Here is a 20,843-nt window from a genome sequence, read left to right as displayed (position 1 = left end):
CACGGTACACCATTTGGCTTAAAAAATTGGCAACTTCCAATCAATTTGGAATAAATCATCTTGATTAACACAACAGGTCTTTGAAAAAGGTCCATGCAAGCTCAAGATTTAAAACATTTTATGACCTTATTAATGCCAATTAGGCATTTAAATAAGATAAATGAACTTGAAACAACAAGAAAATAAAAATAGAAACATCAGAAGAGAGTGTGCTAGACATAATTTCACAAAGAAATGCTCACAAATAATTTACTAAACATAATTTCAGGAATTTTAAGAGCTTTCCAGGACAGGAAACGAAAACGTGATTTGCGTTTGTGACCCAGATAAAATGTTCTGCCAAGTTTAAGTACTGTCGGACTACTACTTCCACTTGACGACACGTAATAGCTTTGTTTACAAAATATCTATTAACACTGTCAACGAAACCGAAACCAACGACAGCAAGGATACATTTTTACACCGAATACCGTCTTTTACATTTACATTCTTATCATTGGATGAGCACAAAGAAATAAACAGATGGGTACAGAATGATGCAGAGAAAGGAATGGTTCTACTCAAACGAGAGTTTAGTTTTAATATGCTGCAAATGTTGCATTCACGGCACGGTTAAGTCACTTTGGATGAAAGCGTTGATACGACGTCATTCATTTGTGATCGGAGAATCTCCACCCGTTTCGGTGCGAATGAGTGCGAGTTTAAGCCCGAACGGCGAGACAAAAAGTCAGGACTTAAAACTCGCCATCTCTTCAGCGTGAGCTAAACTTTAACTCGAGAGTACATTCGTTATATTTGTGTGGTGTCCTCCAGACCTGGGCCAAACTCTACCCTGCATGTACACATTTGAAAGATGGAGTTTCCCCAAAGACTTTCAGCTCAAAGACTCCACCGAAAAGTGACAAAAAACACCTTCCAAACACTGCTGTACGTTGTTCATTAAAAAATTGTATCTTGACGTTATTCTATGTTTTTGTTATTGTCGACAAATCCCCCCCCCCCCAAAAAAAGGCCAAAACCAACAATATGTTAGCCTATCTCTACACAGCTGCTCACTGTAGTTTTTTATCAAACAAACAGAAGGAAATAATGCATTTGTTGGGGACTATTTTCAGCGGCGGATTAATCCACATTTGGGGCTCTAGTGAGTATTTGTGGCAGCAGGACGGTGTGTGTGGGAACGAGTCAAAATAAACTACAGTGTGTGTGTGTGTGTGTGTGTGTTGATGATGATGATGAAGCAACATGTCAACAATGTGGCTCACTGTTTTTAACAACAATGACGAAAGAAGATACATTAGGCTGTGATACAAACAATTTTTTAGCTTTTTTAGCTTTTTTTTAGCTCCGACCAAAGAGGTCAAGTTTTCGGTTTTGGTTTGTCTGTCTGTCAGCAGAATTACGAAAAAAAAATGCTGGCCAGATTTTAATGAAACTTGGGGGAAGGTGAAAGCACGGGCCGAGGAAGAACAAATTTCATTTTGGAGCATATCCGAATTACGGGGCATTCACATACACGTTGGTAAAGGTCTGCGCTCTCTCCGAGTGTCCTAGTTAGTGGATTAATTAATTTGTTTGGGTCTGTACATGGGATTTGTTGACAAGAAAATATAGAATATTACCAGAGTTATCCTTTAATGTGTGGAAATGTCTTTACAACAAAACTGACCGACCAGCTGCTCCCTTCGTTTATGGGGGGCTCGATCATCAGAGATATCTTTGCTTAAAGGCTGTTGTTTTCACCTTTGATGGAGCTCTGCAGTCTTTTGTGCTAAGCTAGGCTAACACACATAGTGGACGCACGGAGATGAAACTGAAATCATCTTCTCATCCGGCTCATGCTAAGATAGAAACCCTTCCCAAAACCTTTAAAGAAAGGAGGAGTATTCTACAAAACAACAAGCTGGTAAACTTGAGATTCAGATGAGGTGGGTGATTGGCTACAAAGGACCACGACTGCCAGAAATAAATAAATAAATAAAATCACAATAAAATATTTCCAAGTGAACATATCTAACTTGTCTCTCTATGTACAGTTATCAGACAGTATTGGAATTGGTCCTAATGGACCTTTTTCACAGCAGACATGTTGACTTGTCATAGTAGGAGAAGCGCAGCTGAAATTGATAACCTTAACGATGGCTCAGTTCCATCAAGTGTCCCAGTAAGCTATTTCAGTGAGTCAGCATGCACAATACCAGGACCTCTCCTAAGTGGAATGCAGCCATCATTAATGGTTTAATACCAGGACCTCTCCTAAGTGGAATGCAGCCATCATTAATGGTTTAATACCAGGGTCTCTCCTAAGTGGAATGCAGCCATCATTAATGGTTTAATACCAGGACCTCTCCTAAGTGGAATACAGCCATCATTAATGGTTTAATACCAGGGTCTCTCCTAAGTGGAATACAGCCATCAGTAATGGTTTAATACCAGGACCTCTCCTAAGTGGAATACAGCCATCATTAATGGTTTAATACCAGGGTCTCTCCTAAGTGGAATGCAGCCATCAGTAATGGTTTAATACCAGGACCTCTCCTAAGTGGAATACAGCCATCATTAATGGTTTAATACCAGGACCTCTCCTAAGTGGAATGCAGCCATCATTAATGGTTTAATACCAGGGTCTCTCCTAAGTGGAATGCAGCCATCATTAATGGTTTAATACCAGGACCTCTCCTAAGTGGAATGCAGCCATCATTAATGGTTTAATACCAGGACCTCTCCTAAGTGGAATGCAGCCATCATTAATGGTTTAATACCAGGACCTCTCCTAAGTGGAATGCAGCCATCAGTAATGGTTTAATACCAGGACCTCTCCTAAGTGGAATGCAGCCATCAGTAATGGTTTAATACCAGGACCTCTCCTAAGTGGAATGCAGCCATCAGTAATGGTTTAATACCAGGGCCTCTCCTAAGTGGAATGCAGCCATCATTAATGGTTTTGAATACACCTGTGCTTTTCCTACAATGACATGTCAACATGTCTGCCGTGAAAAAGGGTCTATGCAGCGAACGCCACTCATCTGCCATTTGAAGCCTCTTCAAAACAAGAGCCAAGAATCATTATGCAAAGTTTATTTGACCCAGATCTGGTGCCATCAAACTCCTGTCTGTGCTTTACGAACCAAATCAGAGCTGCGACAGAATAATGTTCCCGTACAGATTAGATATTACCTGTATTGATACAGCTCACACGTTTTTTGTTTTTAAATCCTCCAAAGATTAACAGATATTGCTTTGTTTGACTTGTGAAAGGGACTGACAAATGGGGCACACATTCAAAACTAAACCAATTACGGTATAACCATTGGCCGCATGATGCATTTCTGATGTGACCAGATGAGCACCACGGCCTCCCCCCTTGCGTCAAAATAAGAAATATTGCAGAATTTGAGCCAGTAAGAAGTCTTAAAGAAAGAGAGATTCTCGTAGCTACACAAGCGTCTGTCTGACAATGTCAGAGGAAGCTGTTGGTGGAGGAAGACAGAAAAGACTTATTTTACAGATACAAAGAGTTGCTGATAAAGTGTAGGATATATTTTGGCACACTGACTCACACCTGCGATGAAGAACCCTGTAATCAATTGACAACTTTACCCCCGAGTTTGGCCGTTACTTCTCTGACTCGAGAGGGAGTCGGGATGCTGGTGGAGGTTCAGCAGCTTCACCGATGGTAGCTTTATGGCAGCTTTGGGACACTCCGTTTTTGGAAAATAATGAACTAATCTGTCTCAAATAAGACCCTCATCATTTGGGATACTAAACTGCACGTATACCCACTTGATGACCACTTGATGACCCCTACTCCTTAGCTTTGGAAGTAACTCCAGGTTATTACAGTAGATAATGAGCTAGCCGGAGAGGCTAACATTCATAGCTTATAATACAACACACTGTTTAATCCATTCCATAACGTTTTGCACCATCCAAACTCTTCATAACCACAGAATCTCTCTTAACCAACTTCAACATGCGGAGAAATTCAAAGCTTAGTCACGGCTGCTGAGCTACGATTGGACAATCGGTGTTCTGTGGAGGAGTTTATCGATCTACACGATCATCGCTTACTGTTTGGGCCTCGAAAGCACAGACAGAGATGAGATAGCTGGACTGGTGGGCAGTTTTCTGGGGAAACCGGGCCTGGGATGTAAAGGTTCAACCAGAGGAGAGGACGCGTCATCGACGTCACCGGGAACTATTCACCCTCTTTCCACTTTCTTCGCAATTTTAACAACCTGTTGCCATGATCAGACTTCACCTGTAATTCAATCTTATCAAATAAAGTAGATGAATACAAAAGCTAATTTCTTTTTTTAACCTGAAGTTTCTCTAAGGGGGCTTTCAACACCTGCCTCATTTAGTCCGGTTGAACGGCACTAGAGTTCGTTTCCCCACACGGTGCGGTTCGTTTGGACCGGTGGGAAGGCAGAAATCGCACTCGGATGTGCACCAAAAGCGAACTAAACCAGCGTCCCGAGACCTTCTTGAAGAGGCGGAGATAAGTTCTTCTACTGGAGCTAATAACGCTTGTCGCTTTTGACTCAAAACTCCGCTTAAAAGACCAAAACGTAGCGATGTAAACGTAGCCTCAGAATGTCAATATCAACAAACACTGAGATTAATTGTACTGTAATCAGGGCTGGGCGATACGGAGAAAATCAGATACGTCGATATCGTAGGCTTGACAATTGGTGCTTTCACAAAATATTTTAAATAAATAAACATTAATAATGTGGTACACACAGTTTCAAGTGAAATTATAGAGAAAAAAAATACTTTCTTTCCAGCTTTATACTGACCGTGTTTACATGCATGCACAAATCCACAATTCTTCAAAATGATATTGTCCTATTGTTTTAGTTAGTGTGTGCTTGTTGTTATCAATTTAGACAACGTAATTGTACATCACGACATCTTGATATATGATTCCATTGAAGGACGATAACTTATATTGAATAACTGCCCAGCCCTAACTGTAATAAATATTGCGATTTGTGCTAATGAGACAAAAGACTACAAGCTGTCATTCGTTTATACGTCTGAATACTGAAAGGTTTTCCCACTCTTAAATCCCTCCGAAAAAGCACCCGGTGTCTCAACTCAGAGTCCTCTATTTCAGTGTAATAATCTACGGAAAAGTACAAAATATGCAATAACACAAGTGCTGGCAATAATGTATTATTGTTATTGCATTATCTTCTTAAACCCTGTTACGCAGCGTGAAGCCAAGCAGCTGACTTTATAAAAAGACTTCTTCATTCATACTTTAGTGTGATCTTAATATATACACACACACACATATATATATATATATGTTTTTCTTTGTTTGATTTATAGAAAATAATTGAATAACAATTGCGTCATTTGGGAGACGCAATTGTATCTGATACAAAACATTTAATGTACTTTATATTAAATTATGTTACGCAACATTAAAGCAAACTACTAAAGGAAAAAGTACATGTTTTTTTTCTGGGAATTGTCAATAAGATTGATAACATTTGGACATGTTATACAGTCTTTTTTATTTAACTTTTTTTAAAATTCTTATACAGATATTTGATAACGATTCCCCATATACTAAACATCCTGTACACGTTTTGCAGGAAAACCACTTACACTAAATTTTGCTAACATTTCCATGTCAAAATAAGATATTTTTTTAGATTATTTTTGGGGGCTTTTTCCCTCCATTTGATAGCGACAGTGGATAGACAGGAAGGGGGGGAGAGAGATGGGGGTCGACACGCAGCAAAGGGCCGCAGGTCGGACCCGAACCTGGGCCGCCGCAAAGGACTCGGCCCACATGAGGCGCACGCTCCTACCAAGGAGGTAAGCGTCTGTCAACAACCCGTAGCTCCTATGGCGCCATTTTGTTGCAAACAAGCCATCACCTCGCCATTAGCATCCCATTGACTCCCATTCATTCTGACGTCACTTTGACAGAGAATAACTTTACATCTGAAGCGTTTAAAGACTCTATTTGTCCGTTGTTTATTTCTAAAGAAACACGACAATGTATAAAAGGCTCCATTACCTTGTACCTCACGTTATGGCTCCGTAGCAGACGCTTTTATAACAATAGGATAACGATTGGGTCATAACCACGAGACTTACTGTCACACAGTAGAGGAATTACCGTATAGTACAGGAGAAGCTCACAGGCAGTTTGGACTTCCATTAGCTGTTTAGGTTTAATGACTAATGTTAACTAGCATGTTAGTGATCAGTAATTAGCCTGTGCCTATGTTATCTCCTTACATATACCTACGCTCTCCGTCTCTGTAAGATTGGGAATGATTGAGATTTATCTCGGCACAGCTACCAGAAGACTTCACACTTTCAGACAGGTTGCTCACGTCACATCTACGTCTTCAAGCTCAGTTGGAGGCTGCTCAGTAACGCTCAGCCAGCACCGGGAAAGAGACTTCTAACATCCTTCACTGGTCTCTGGTCCAGAGACACGGGGTCTGGTGGTCCAGTTCTTTTACTGTCTATGACTCCTACTGGGTGACCCAGAGGTCGCCCCATCGAAATTATCATTATTATTTGCTGTTTCTGCTCGAGTCATTTCCTACTGAGAAATCTCGCGTGGCCACCAAAGGAATGCTGTGTGGACTAGCCAGACCTTCCTCCGCAGCGCTGTGGAGGAAGGTGTGGCAATGCAAAGCTAATGAAAAAAACGATACTGAAGGAGGAATCACTTCGGCATAAACTGCTCCAAAAGAAGCTTGACGTGAAAGTGACCGTGCTGTACTTTTCCATAGGTTAACACACTGGAATAAAGTCATCGTTAGATAATAGAGTTTTACCCTCTGACACCCCCCTCTCCCCCCGCCCGGTGTTTCTCTACAGCTTCTACGCCTCGTACCCGGCGGAGCGGCGCCGCTGGTGGTTCCAGATGTCGTCTCTGTGTTCGGGTCGGCAGAACAGCCGGGACGACTGCGCCAGACGCTCCCGGTGCTCCCGCTCGCGGTCTCGCTCGCCGGCGCTGCTGCTGCTGCTGGGTTTGGAGAACAGAGGACAGCCGCCGAACTGCGAGGAGGAGTGACTTCTGCTGTCGTGGAGACCAGACGAGGACAGCTGACCTCCTGCTGACCTGCAAATGTCCAGTGGTGGAAGAAGTATTCAGATCCTTTACTTCAGTAAAAGTACTAATACCACACTGTAAAAATAATCTGTTACAAATAAAAGTCCTGCATTGAAAATGGCATGGGGTACTTTCCATAAAATCATCTCTCAATGCAAATCAAACCAGCTATTAGGCTAACGGACATAAAACCATGCCAATGTATGGCATGTAATGGTATGGTGAAGGGTATGTGATGATGTGGGGGTATGGTGAAGGGTATGTGATGATGTGGGGGGTATGGTGAAGGGTATGTGATGATGTGGGGGTATGGTGAAGGGTATGTGATGATGCGGGGGTATGGTGAAGGGTATGTGATGATGTGGGGGTATGGTGAAGGGTATGTGATGATGTGGGGGTATGGTGAAGGGTATGTGATGATGTGGGGGGGCTATTTTAATTCCAAAGGCCAAGGGAACTTTATCAGGATGCATAGTATCCTGGATTCATGAAATAACTGGCCTTTCAAAATAAAAGTCTTCCTGCCTCTATGGGAATCTAACATAGGGGTGTAGTGACTTTAGTTGCCAGTGGTTTAGACATTAATGGCTGTGTGTTGAGTTATTTTGAGGGGACAGCACATTTACACTGTTATACCAGCTGTACACTTAATACTTCACATTGTAGCATAGTGTAATTTCTTCAGTGTTGTCCCATTAAAAGATATAATGAAATATTTACTCAAATGTGAGGGGTGTACTCACTTTTGTGAGATACTGTATGCACCGAACTTGAGTAAATGTACTCAGTTACATTCCACCACTGAAAATGTCGTATATGAATGAATGAACACACTAAGTCGGAAGGAAGTTGTAGTGAATGTAAAAAAGAAAGACCAGGTTTAAAAGTTTATATTTTTAATCAAAGTTACAAAAGAGCTTCCTATTAGTGTCTTATTATTTAGACTATTTCTCTGAAAGAGTCAAAAGACAAACACAAGTTAGGCCTGTAACAATTATAACATTATTGTCTAATTGTCTTTTTTTCTTACATAATCACAGCTCTTTGTAAATACATGTTAAAGACTTTTAAAGGTCCCATGGCATGAAAATTTCACTTTATGAGTTTTTTTTTTTACATTAATATGCGTTCCCCCAGCCTGCCTATGGTCCCCCAGTGGCTAGAAATGGTGATAGGTGTAAACCGAGCCCTGGGTATCCCGCTCTGCCTTTGAGAAAATGAAAGCTCAGATGGTCCGATCTGGAATCTTCTCCTTATGAGGTCATAAGGAGCAAAGTTACCTCCCCTTTCTCTGCTTTGCCCGCCCAGAGAATTTGGCCCACCCATGAGAGAGAGACATCATGGCTTTCAAATGAGCAAAGTGGCAGTTGGTCAAGACCGGGAAAGAGACTTCAGATACAGTATTAGGGGACCACTAAGGTCTATATAAAAAGAGACTTCAGATACAGTATTAGGGGACCACTAAGGTCTATATAAAAGAGACTTCAGATACAGTATTAGGGGACCACTAAGGTCTATATAAAAGAGACTTCAGATACAGTATTAGGGGACCACTAAGGTCTATATAAAAGAGACTTCAGATACAGTATTAGGGGACCACTAAGGCCTATATAAAAGAGACTTCAGATACAGTATTAGGGGACCACTAAGGCCTATATAAAAGAGACTTCAGATACAGTATTAGGGGACCACTAAGGCCTATATAAAAGAGACTTCAGATACAGTATTAGGGACCACTAAGGTCTATATAAAAGCATCCAAAGAGCACCATGTCATGGGACCTGTAAGCCCCCGCGGGTACAACATCACGCAAGCCGAAGTGGAGTCGCTCACCTGCTTTTAGTGATTCTGCGAGGTCCGTTATCAGTTGGCTGCTGGTACTGATGAGGACACAGAAAAGGTCAAAGGTTACGTTTTTCTCGACAAGAGTCACCGAACACGAACCAAAACACAAGCGGAAAATATAACAAGCAGCGATTTGTGGGTTCAAACCCTTTCTTGGCTAACAGAAGGATGTAAATAGACTGCATTTATATAGTGCTCATCTAGTCTTAACGAATACTTAAAGCGCTTTTACTTATTACGGGCACCTTTCACTCACCTTCATACACTTTGACATCGGACTGCAGGGCCTGGGATCGAACTCTCTACCACCTGAGCTACTGCCCCTAAAGCGTGATTTATGCTTCTGCGGAGGCTCCTCGCAGAGCTTTCACCGTAGCCTACGCAAGGGGCCTGAAGGTTATACATGAGAAAATTTCGGACTCAGTGTACAAGGACCTTTAGGGCCATATCTTGCAGCGTCTTTGCCAGTTTAAGACCGGCGCAGTTGTCAATTTCCCGTCCAGCACCTGCGTCGTTTAAATAGCAAATGCACCTGCGCCCATCTTTGCGCCCATGGGCTTACAGGGAGGTGTGTTCAGGTGCATTCTGGGCGTGCTGGTCTTACAGGGAGGTGTGTTCAGGTGCATTCTGGGCGTGCTGGTCTTACAGGGAGGTGTGTTCAGGTGCATTCTGAGCGTGCTGGGCTTACAGGGAGGTGTGTTCAGATGCATTCTGGGCGTGCTGGTCTTACAGGGAGGTGTGTTCAGGTGCATTCTGGGCGTATTGCTATCTTGAGGCAGCGGGAAGTGATCGCGTCATTGACCAGCATTTCATTGTTATTTTAACAGAGCATTAGTAAAATGCTCCTAGGCTCGTGCACAGTGCACGCACACTATGCTTGTTACACACACAGGGACACACAGCAGCACACACACACACACACACAGCAGCACACACACACACACACACACACACACACACACACACACACACACACACACACACACACACACACACACACACACACACACACAGCAGCACACACATGCAGAAGATTACAAATAAAAATATTAGGGTGCAAATCCTCCATCATAACAGCAATGCTCCAAGGTCCAAACGCGCCTGGCTTTTAAAGGGAATGGGAGATGATCTCTGATTGGTTGATTGCATGTTACGCCCAAAACACACCTCTGATTAATGAAGACACTAAGGACAACCCTTTAGAACCAGGCGCCCGGCACACGGAGCCCTTTTTACCTCCGTCAAACTAGCAAAAGTGGATTTGGACACGCCCTAAACACACCTGCGCCAGGCGCTGCACGCTGTGCCCTTACTTCGTTGAAATAGGGCCCTGAGTATCTAAACCAGGGCTGTCAAACTCATGAATTTGGCTCATGGGCCACATCGTTTTTAGTCCCATCCCACCGCGGGGACCCTGTGTACCTTGTAGTGGTTGCACTGCTGCGGGCTGCCGTTGCCCTGGTAATACTCCACCAGTCTCTCGGCCAGAGCGATGCGTCGCAGCAGATTCTCGATGAAGCGCTGGATTCGAACTTTACCGCACGTCTCCTGTCGAGCCGCCGCTTCCAGGAACTTCTGGATGGTCAGCACCTCCCTGGAAAACAAGTACAGCCCTTGAACAAATGTACTTTTCTCTGGAGTTTGAATCAGGGCAGACTGATCTCATTAAGTGGCGTATGTACAGTACAGGCCAAAAGTTTGGACACACCTTCTCAGTCAATGTGTTTCTTTATTTTCATGACTATTTACATTGTAGATTCTCACTGAAGGCATCAAAACTATGAATGAACACATATGGAATTATGTACTTAACAAAAAAGTGTGAAATAACTGAAAACATGTTTTATATTTTAGATTCTTCAAAGTAGCCACCCTTTGCTTTTTTTTTGATAACTCTGCAAACCCTTGGTGTTCTCTCAATGAGCTTCATGAGGTAGTCACCTGAAATGGTTTTACCTTCACAGGTGTGCTTTGTCAGGTTAATTAGTGGAAGTTTTTCCCTTATTAATAAAAAAGGCAAAGGCTGGCTACTTTGAGGAATCTAAAATATAAGACATGTTTTCAGTTATTTCACACTTTTTTGTTAAGAACATAATTCCATATGTGTTCATTCATAGTTTTGATGCCTTCAGTGAGAATCTACAATGTAAATACTCATGAAAATAAAAAGGAAACACATTAAGTGAGAAGGTGTGTCCAAACTTTTGGCCTGTACTGTACGTTTACATCCGCTGTATACAGCGTAGACATACACGTGGACAGCTCGAAATGCGTACAGATAACACGCCATATGGCTTTAGGAAAGTGGGCGTGTATGTTTATGCAAAGTCATGATGCCACGTTGATCAGGGATTGATAGTGATGTAATTTCAGCCTCTGATTCATTTCTACTGCTTCAATTTAACCAGTTTTTTGTTTTTTTATCTGTTTCCCAATCACCCAATTCCATGGAAGTGTTATAATAAATCACTGGGGTGCCCCATTAAGTCAGCACCTTCATGGCTGAAGAGGTTAAATTATGAGCATAGCTTTGAGCAACATGTCTGTGAATGTAAAGGTAGGTAAAGGCCTCTTAATGCTGTGGACACTAACATTAATCTGGCAGCACAAAACACTCAGCACACTGCATGTAGAATTTATTTTGTAATTGTTTAGTACAATTAAAAAGAGTACTAGTAGCCTAAAAGAGTACTCCACTGAAAAAGTATCCAAATCGATGCAGCAGACCCAGAACAAGATTACAGCAAAAGCAGATCGCTTAATTCTGCAGATTTTCATTCTGTTTCACTGCTTTAAAAATTCAGTTTGGGTCTTAGATGAGGATATCTCTGGTTCTGCTGCATCGATCTTTCAGTGGAGAACTCTTTCAGTTCTGTACCAAACTATTACAAAATCTAACTACAGTATAATGCTGGGTGTTTTATAGGGTTGGGGGTGGGGAAAATCGATTCAGCGTAGTGTCACGATATTTCCCGTGGCAATACTGTATCGATACAGACGCCAAGTATCGATCTTTTATTATTATACATTATATGTGTTGGTCAGTCTTTCTGCTTGACAATCCCATTTTGCAGCAATAAAATTTAAGTGAGATGAACAAACAGAGAAATGGATCTTTTTAGATAAAACAGAAGTCGACAAAGTTTCCTTTTGAGGACATCCTGTGAAATTGGGAAAAAGTTGAAGTTGGGAAAAAGGTAATGAATTGCAATATATCGCAGAATATTCCAATATGTTTAAATCACAATAATATCGTATCGTGACCAAGGTTATTACGGTTTTGGATTTTTCATTAGTTTTTATTACGATAATCGATTATAACCTTGATTGTGATTTAAGTATGGTGATTAGAGATGGCCTAATACCATTTTTTGCTTCCAGATACCGATTCCGATACCTGAACTTGCGTATCGGCCGATACCGAGTACCGATCCAATACCAGTGTGTCATGGATTTTATTATGTTTTAACAACTGTATACTACTATCCCTGTATGGATGTGATATGATGTATAACAGCTGTATACTACTATCCCTGTATGGATGTGATATGATGTATAACAGCTGTATACTTATATCCCTGTATGGATGTGATATGATGTATAACAGCTGTATACTACTATCCCTGTATGGATGTGATATGATGTATAACAGCTGTATACTACTATCCCTGTATGGATGTGATATGATATATAACAGCTGTATACTACTATCCCTGTATGGATGTGATATGATATATAACAGCTGTATACTACTATCTCTGTATGATGTGATATGATGTATAACAGCTGTATACTACTATCCCTGTATGGATGTGATATGATATATAACAGCTGTATACTACTACCCCTGTATGGATGTGATATGATATATAACAGCTGTATACTACTATCTCTGTATGGATGTGATATGATGTATAACAGCTGTATACTACTATCTCTGTATGGATGTGATATGATGTATAACAGCTGTATACTACTATCTCTGTATGGATGTGATATGATGTATAACAGCTGTATACTACTATCCCTGTATGGATGTGATATGATGTATAACAGCTGTATACTACTATCTCTGTATGGATGTGATATGATATATAACAGCTGTATACTACTATCCCTGTATGAATGTGATATGATGTATAACAGCTGTATACTACTATCTCTGTATGGATGTGATATGATGTATAACAGCTGTATACTACTATCCCTGTATGGATGTGATATGATGTATAACAGCTGTATACTACTATCCCTGTATGGATGTGATATGATGTATAACAGCTGTATACTACTATCTCTGTATGGATGTGATATATATATATATATATATATATATATATATACATATAACAGCTGTATACTACTATCTCTGTATGGATGTAATATGATTTCTATCTCTGTTGTCGGTCTGGCTCAGGTTAAACTCTTTGTCAAACATGAACAAACACAAACGATGAATGCCACAGAACTTTCTTTTATTCTCCAGTTTGACAGTCAGTTATAACTTATAAATAAACTACTTTAACGTAGATTTTCTTTAGGGCTTCATTACGTGGTATCGGATCGGCGCATAAACTCCAGTACTTCCCGATACCGATGCCAGCGTTTTAGGCGGTATCGTAGCCGATACGGATACTGGTATCGGTATCAGACCATCTCTAATCCAGACCATCTCTAATCCAGACCATCTCTAATCGTGATGATATCGTATCGTGAGGCCTCTGGTGTTTTGTGCAGCAGAACCCCTGCTGCCTTGCTTACCTCTCCCGTCGTTCCAGCTCGTTCTCCGAGGCGTTGAGCTGCTCCCTGAGCGCGGCGATCACCATGACGGCCACGTCCACCTGCCGGCTCAGCGAACGCTCCCGGTCGGCGACCTCCTGCCTCTCTTGTGCCAGGTGCTGCGAGTGAGCGCGCTCGCACAGGAGCTCCGTGTCCGTCTGGGCGAGCTCCGTGCTCACCTTGGCCAGCCGGCGCTGCATGGTGCTGTCGGCCGCCCGCAGGATTCTGGCCAGCCGCCGCCGCACCGCGGCCGAGGCCGCCGCCGTCTCCAGACCCGAGTACGAGCTCTGCTCTGGTGGGGACAGTAAAGGAGACCAGTCACTGCCGCTGTAAGCGCGATTATCGATTACTGAACCAACTGCTGAACTATGCTTAAAGCAACACTAGAGAACTTTTCCCGGTTACCTCCAGGATCTGGGCTAAGCTAGGCTAGATGGGCCTGGTTACCCCCCCGGATCTGTGCTAAGCTAGGCTAGATGGAGCCGGTTACCTCCAGGATCTGTGCTAAGCTAGGCTATATGGAGCCGGCTACCTCCAGGATCTGTGCTAAGCTAGGTTAGCGGTGGGTGCGTCAGACAGAGTGGGTTCGGCTGAATACCAAATCCACTGGTTAAGATTCTGCTGAATCCTCCTCCCATCCTCAGTCCATTAACACAGTAAACACATTAATGAAGTAAACAACGTCCACAGCCTCTAAAATAGTTAAATTTAACAACTTAATGTTGAATCTGTTGAATACTTATCGATATTGAGTTGATATATCATGCACGCCTATTCAAGATTCTGCCGTGTCTCTGAAACTCACTGAAGACCCTCCTCTGTAAATATAACTCCAGAGTTTCCCCCAGTGCATTGCAAGCCCGGTGCCCCACCAGGCCTAAGCCACTGGGGGGGAAATATAAATGTATTCTTAACATGTTTTTTAAACTACATTTACAGCGGGGCAACAGTCATATTTTCAAATCTCCAGTTAGCTTTCAGCACTGACTCAGTAGGGCCTAGAGCTGGGCAATATATTAATATTATATTGATATCGTGATATGAGACTAGATATCGTCTTAGATTTTGCATATCGTAATGGCATAAGGCTGCATTACAGTAACGTGATGTCCTTTTCTGAACTTACCAGACTGTTGTAACTGTTCTATTATTTGCCTTTACACACTTAGTCATTATGTCCACATTACTGATGATTATTTATCAAAAATCTCATTGTGAAAGCACCATTAGTCAACAATACCATATCGTTGCGGTATCGATATCGAGGTATTTGGTCAAAAATATCGTGATATTTGATTTTCTCCATATTGCCCAGCCCTAGTAGGGCCCTATGGAGCCTGTCTTATATCTTTTTTAAATTCTTAATTTTGCGATTCCGTCTATTATTATTATCACTGAAACTATCGGGCTCTACATTAACGCTGCCATCAGTCTGGGACTGGAAAAAAAAAGACACTTGCCACTGGGCCTAACAATTTTTCTGGGGTGAAACCCTGAACTCTGCTCCAAAAAGAAAAGTAAGGAAGTAAACCTGAACGCACCGACCAGGTCCAGGTCTACATCCGGGTCCGGTTCTGGCGGGTGTCCGAGAGGAGCCGCGGGGGGGAGCGGCAGGTGATGGTGGCACTTGTCGGACTTTTTGACATCCTCCTCATTTCTACCTCCATCTCTCTCTTCACCTTCATCGTAGGGCTGCTCGATTATGGGAAAAAATATAAATCACATTATTTCGGTCAATACTGAAATCACGATAATGTGACATGATTACTCGTTGACTTCTGGAAAGATGTTGTAATTATTTAACTTAAAAAACAGTGGAAAAAGTTAAATAAATCAACAGTAAAAAAAACACATAAAGCTGTGAACTTTGCCTTAATACTTGTCCTATTTAAACTTTATTTTTTCATTCCGAAAACAAGAGAAAATAAGAGTTTACTCGCAAAACGTAATGAGCTAAATAATTGTTTTTCTCGATTATTCTGTTTTTCATCATAAAAATCAAATCATAATCACGGTTAAATTTCGATTAATTGCACAGCCCTACTTCATCATCTTCCTCCTCTTCTCTCACGTCTTCATCTTCTGTCCCAAATTCCTCTTCATCTTCCTCCTCCTCCTCATCATCATCCTCCTCCTCTTCAGCCTGCGTCCCGACGCCAACGCTCTGGGTGCGTCTCCTCGCGGAGCTGTACGAGCGGAGGCCCTCGCCGTCTCTGCTGTCACTGAGGGAGCGGACGTGAGGCGGCCGCCACGCGCCCTGCTGGCCCCTGCGGGTCGGCAGGCTCGTGTCGTGCCAGGGGATCGCCGCCGACAACGGGTCGGGGAGTTTGCCCGTGATGCTGAAGCCGCCGGGGGTCACGTCCGGCGAGCGGTACGAGTGGCGGTACTCCAGATGGGCGCGCAGCGAGGCCAAGCTGCGGAAGCGCTCCTGTTCGCCACAGCGGGGGCAGCGGAAGGGGAGGTCGCAGGACGTGGCGTTGGCGTTGGTGTTGGCGTTGGCCGTGACGGCGCCGCAGGCCTGGCCGTTCCTCTCCAAGAGGAAAGAGCCAGAACCTCTGGAGCACAACTTCTGCTGCATCACTCTACACCTGGAACACAGAGAAGAATCAATGTATCAATACACAAAGAAATAGAGATGCACCGATAGTCGCTAGAGCTAAACCCACCAGACTCCATTTAAAAAAACAGGACTTTTAGCGTGTATAGAGCCAACATATTCTCACATGTAAATCAGTAAACTATGTGTTTATTTCAACCAAAACTAGAGTCGTGATTAGAGATGCACCGATAGAGCGGCCGGTGACTGGAATTGGCCGGTTTTCACGTGCTCGGCCATGACCGGCGAGCGGCAGGTCAGTCTGACACATGGCGATTTCATGCCGCTCAACGCTACAATTAAAGTGATGGTTCGGAGTAATTTCACCCTAGGGTCCTTTGCACCATGACCTCCAGCCAAACACCCCCCCAAGAAGCTTTTTTCAGCTGGGTCGAACATTGGGAGAGTTAGCGTAGAGTAGCGTTATCAGCTGAATAGCTTAGCGCAGGGGCTAATGGACCCACATTTGTATCTCGTAAATGACCCCACTAATAATGCCCGAAATGATACCAAACGTCTACAAGTAGTACAAATAGGTTATGCTCTCATAAAACGATGGATTGGAAAGTTTGTAAGTACACCAGAAGTTTATGAACACTTGCCTGCTCTCTTCTGCTCTCTGCTGCCGCTACCTGCAGTTAGACGAGTGATTAGGGACCGTCTACAAATTACAACACCGAAAAGAGATACAACAAAAATATTTATTAATTTAATGATTAAATAAGGTAATGTCTCTAAACTTACCTCAATTATTACTTGTCTCCTGCTAGTTATACTACAGCACTTACATTAAAAAAAATATTTTTGTTGCATCTCTTTTCGGTGTTGTAATTTGTAGATGTCCCTAAGCACTCGTCTTACAGCAGCAACAACAACAGCAGAGAGCAGAAGCCAGCAGGCAAGTGTTATTTACATAAACTTCTGGTGTACTTACAAACTTTACAATCCATCGTTTTATGAGTGCATAACCTATTTGTACTAGTGTAGACGTTTGGTATCATTTCGGGCATTAGTAGTGGGGTCATTTACGAGATACAAACGTGGGTCCATTAGCCCCGCGCTAAGCTATTCAGCTGATAACGCTACTCTAGCTAACTCTCCCAATGTTAGACCCAGGTGAAAAAAGCTTCTGGGGGGGGTGTTTGGCTCGAGGTCATGGTGCAAAGGACCCTAGGGTGAATTACTCCGAACCATCACTTTAACTGACAACAGAAGTTATACAAGTTACAGTTCTCAAGGACGCACGCACACACAGACGCCACAGCATGGTCTCTCTTCTTCCTTTCTCTCAACTTCTCCGCTGTGTCGCGCGTACCCGCTCGCGGTGTGAAGCGCGTCGGCGCCATTCTCCCACATGTAGGGAACCTGGTGAGTTAACCTGCAACATGTCAGCTGTTTGGACATTCTTCAGCGTGTGTGCAGAAGATAACAAGTTTGCAATATGCAACTCCTGCAGGGAGACAGTAGGGCGTGGAGGGACCACACCAAAAACCAGAATCACATTTCTCTTTAGTGTGATATTAGATGTAAGAAGAAGGAAATGGTTCTAACATTGCTCTTTAGATGTGTGTGAATGTCCCACACCAGGAGTAATTTATATAGTTATATTCTATAGTGATCCATTATCTGTTCAACAACATGTTCTATTAAAGAAAAGATAGAAAATAAATGTGTGTGTGTGCTGTAAAGTGGTTAGAAAAAAATGGAATCAGCTAAAATCGGTATCGGCCGGCATAACTCAAAGACAAACAATCAGCCTAGAAAGTTGTAATCGGTGCATCTCTACATAGAAACTATTTTGAGAATTGGTTATTTCTTTATGTCCTTTACAAGCAAAACTGTATATCTTATAACTTATTCCCTGTTATATATTGTACTTAATGTATATTATTTATTTTCTTGTTTGTCAAGCAATTCTATTATGTTTACATTCTTGTCTTTTCATAGTCATAGTTAATATTTAATAAGAAGCTATTGCACTGTTCACTTTTGCACTACCACCACTGCACACACTCTACCACAGCACCTTATCGTGGTCATTGCATCACACGGTCAGTCCATACCAGACCTTTGGAATCACTTCACAAATTGTTAACTATTTAAATTTCTGTGAGTGATTTTTATGTATGTGAGATATATGGGTGTGTGTGTGTTTGTTGTGTTATGGTTGTCTAAGCTACTGGATGCCTAAAATTTTCCTCGGGATGAATAAAGTCTATCTATCTATCTATCTATCTATCTAAATATATTTTTAAATCATTGTAAACTGAACATCTTAGGAGTTTTGGACTTTCAGTCGAACAAAAAAAAACAAGTTTTCTTGAGCCCTGAGAACTAAATGTTATAGACTTAATGCAGGCAGGTAATACCTACCTAGAACAGCATTCTCCGCTGTTATGCAACACTGTGGGGACATCGATTAAATCTAAGTTTGAATCATTTAATTTTTCTTCTTTTGAAGCCAAAACATGTTAATTTGGTGTAGGGCTGTCCTCGACTAAAGATATCGTTAGTCGACTAACACTCTCTCTTTCTCTGTACTCAGTATTACTTTGTCAACTAAAATCGATCAGCTGAGTTAATCGACAGATCTGTAAAACTGAGCTTCTCCCCAAAGTATCGTGCAAAAGCACCACTTCAGATCTTTGTGTTTACCACAGATGTGCTCAGACGTTTTTAGGAAATAAATCGACTAAAGGCTGTTTTATGGTACTGCGTCAAATCAATGGCGTTCCCCCGCAGACCCCTCTGCGTCGCTGCGATCCACCTCGACATGCACCTCCAAAAATTCATAACTTTGCATTGAGGCGACGCAGACCGCAAGGACTGTGATTGGTCAACTGGTCCTGTGTGTTGATAGTGGGTGTTTCAAGGACTGTGATTGGTCAACTGGTCCTGTGTGTTGACGGTCTTCAAGCAGCCTACTGTGGGGAGTAGCAACATGCTAGTTCACGGACATAAGCTTAGCAAATAAACTCAGACATATTTTGGTTACAATGACGGGGTTATCTGTTTCTAAAGTGTCTATATGTCAGTCACGTTTGGAAATTAGCACTTCGCCAGCAAGCGGTACTTTGTGGGCAAATAACCCCAGACTTATCGCCCCCTAGCGTTATGGCGGTGCACCGCGATGGAAAGCAACCCCGACGCAGAACTCCGAAATGGTCTCGACGCCGTAGGAGCTACGGCGTGGAGTTCACGCAGAAGCATAAAACAGCCTTAAGAGGGGGCAGCCCTAATTTACTGTCTTGATGATACTTTTTACATCTCTGTTAACATAGCCATTATTGAGAGAAAGCACTTAAGCATCACTACAACAGCTGATACCAAACTTTTGAACTGCATTGTATATAAATTTGTTCATAAATATAATTCCTATAATCAAATCAGTGTACCATCATGTAGTAGCTTGATGGTACACTGATTTGGATTGTGCAACTACCCAATATGAATAGAAGCCAAGATGACAGCAGGTTATCTGAGCAGGTGTTCGCCACACAAATAAAACACACGTTAGTTTCCCTTTAGTGGCCACTTAATAATTGCGTAAGAAGTTATTAAACACCATCTTTAGCATCATTAGCCAGCTGTACGTTAGCGAGTATTTCTCCCCATGATGGCGAAGGCATGTCCCGCCTTACTCTGCCTTACTCTGCCTCTGATTGGCTTACCCTGACAGTCCCTACCCCAATTCCAACCAATCCTACTCCTCTTATATGAACCTAACCAATCCACACATAGCAGGCAACGCGTACTAGCCAATCAGAGGCAGAGGCATTCCTTCGCCATCCTAGTTTTTATTTTTTAGCGTAGTGTTAGCTTTATTAGCTGATTGTTGCTGCTCTAAAGCTAACGCTAGCTAGCTAACAGAAAACATTCGCTGAATCATTATTAAACAGAAAGCCCGTCACGCGCCGCTCTTACCGGTTTATCGGAAGACTTTAAATAAACGTCTAACCGTTAGTGTGTGGAGATGTCATGTCGCAGATGGAGACCGACAGCAGCCTGCATGATGTCATTCATTCAGAACGGTGGACGACCGTTAGGTTAGCAACTGATCAATAACAACACTATATCCGGTTAACCCTTTCAGAATAAAACATACATGGAGAGCCAGTTAACCCTTTCAGAATAAAACATACACGGAGTCGGTCATTGTGATTGTTATTTCCGGTCTGGATTGATGATCCAGACCGGAAATAACAATCACACCGACTCCCAATAATATATAACATAATATTATATACTGTCTATGCCAATAACCTGAAATAACAATCACACAATGACCAATCATTGACTGTAAATATTAAGTGACACACACACATATTCTTTATTCTAACAATGATACATTTGGTTTATTGTACTTTTGTGTTCTTGTTTCATGCTACTGTATAGTACACCGTGCTATTCTTACAAACGTGTTTTGCCCAATAAATATTTTCTTTTTTACTGTAACATTACATTGTTGTTTACAGTGCACTTTTCAGGAGATTACTTTCTCTCTAGAACATTGTAAATGTAGAGGTGTGT

General features: G+C 42.2%; 1 protein-coding gene across 3 annotated transcripts; it reads right to left on the bottom strand.

The window, feature by feature from the left end:
• Nucleotides 1-6,402: 6,402 nt before the first annotated feature.
• znf365 (zinc finger protein 365) lies at nucleotides 6,403-20,387 on the bottom strand. 3 transcript variants are annotated; one of them, XM_039783787.1, is made up of 7 exons: nucleotides 20,238-20,387; nucleotides 15,762-16,305; nucleotides 15,259-15,412; nucleotides 13,700-14,009; nucleotides 10,361-10,532; nucleotides 8,927-8,973; nucleotides 6,403-7,102 (listed from the first exon to the last, which is right to left on the bottom strand). In XM_039783787.1, exons 2-7 carry the CDS (start codon nucleotides 16,293-16,295, stop codon nucleotides 6,862-6,864), a joined length of 1,458 nt encoding a protein of 485 aa, XP_039639721.1. In that variant the 5' UTR covers nucleotides 16,296-16,305; nucleotides 20,238-20,387; the 3' UTR covers nucleotides 6,403-6,861. The 3 variants fall into 3 exon arrangements, with proteins under 3 accessions (XP_039639721.1, XP_039639720.1, XP_039639722.1); XM_039783786.1 differs by having other exon boundaries at nucleotides 20,272-20,387; XM_039783788.1 differs by having other exon boundaries at nucleotides 15,259-15,409; nucleotides 20,272-20,387.
• Nucleotides 20,388-20,843: the final 456 nt, after the last annotated feature.

The sequence above is a fragment of the Perca fluviatilis genome, chromosome 19, assembly GCF_010015445.1.
Source record: "Perca fluviatilis chromosome 19, GENO_Pfluv_1.0, whole genome shotgun sequence".
Taxonomy (NCBI): Eukaryota; Metazoa; Chordata; class Actinopteri; order Perciformes; family Percidae; genus Perca; species Perca fluviatilis.
This window is presented reverse-complemented; position numbering and strand designations above follow the sequence as displayed.

Coding starts and splice junctions, on each gene's coding strand:
- znf365 (XM_039783787.1), bottom strand. CDS start 16,295: ATGCAGCAGAAGTTGTGCTCCAGAGGTTCTGGCTCTTTCCTCTTGGAG. Junction 15,413..15,761: donor AAGAGGAGGAAGATGATGAA/GTAGGGCTGTGC, acceptor CCCATAATCGAG/CAGCCCTACGATGAAGGTGA. Junction 8,974..10,360: donor AGCAGTGCAACCACTACAAG/GTACACAGGGTC, acceptor TGTCCTCATCAG/TACCAGCAGCCAACTGATAA.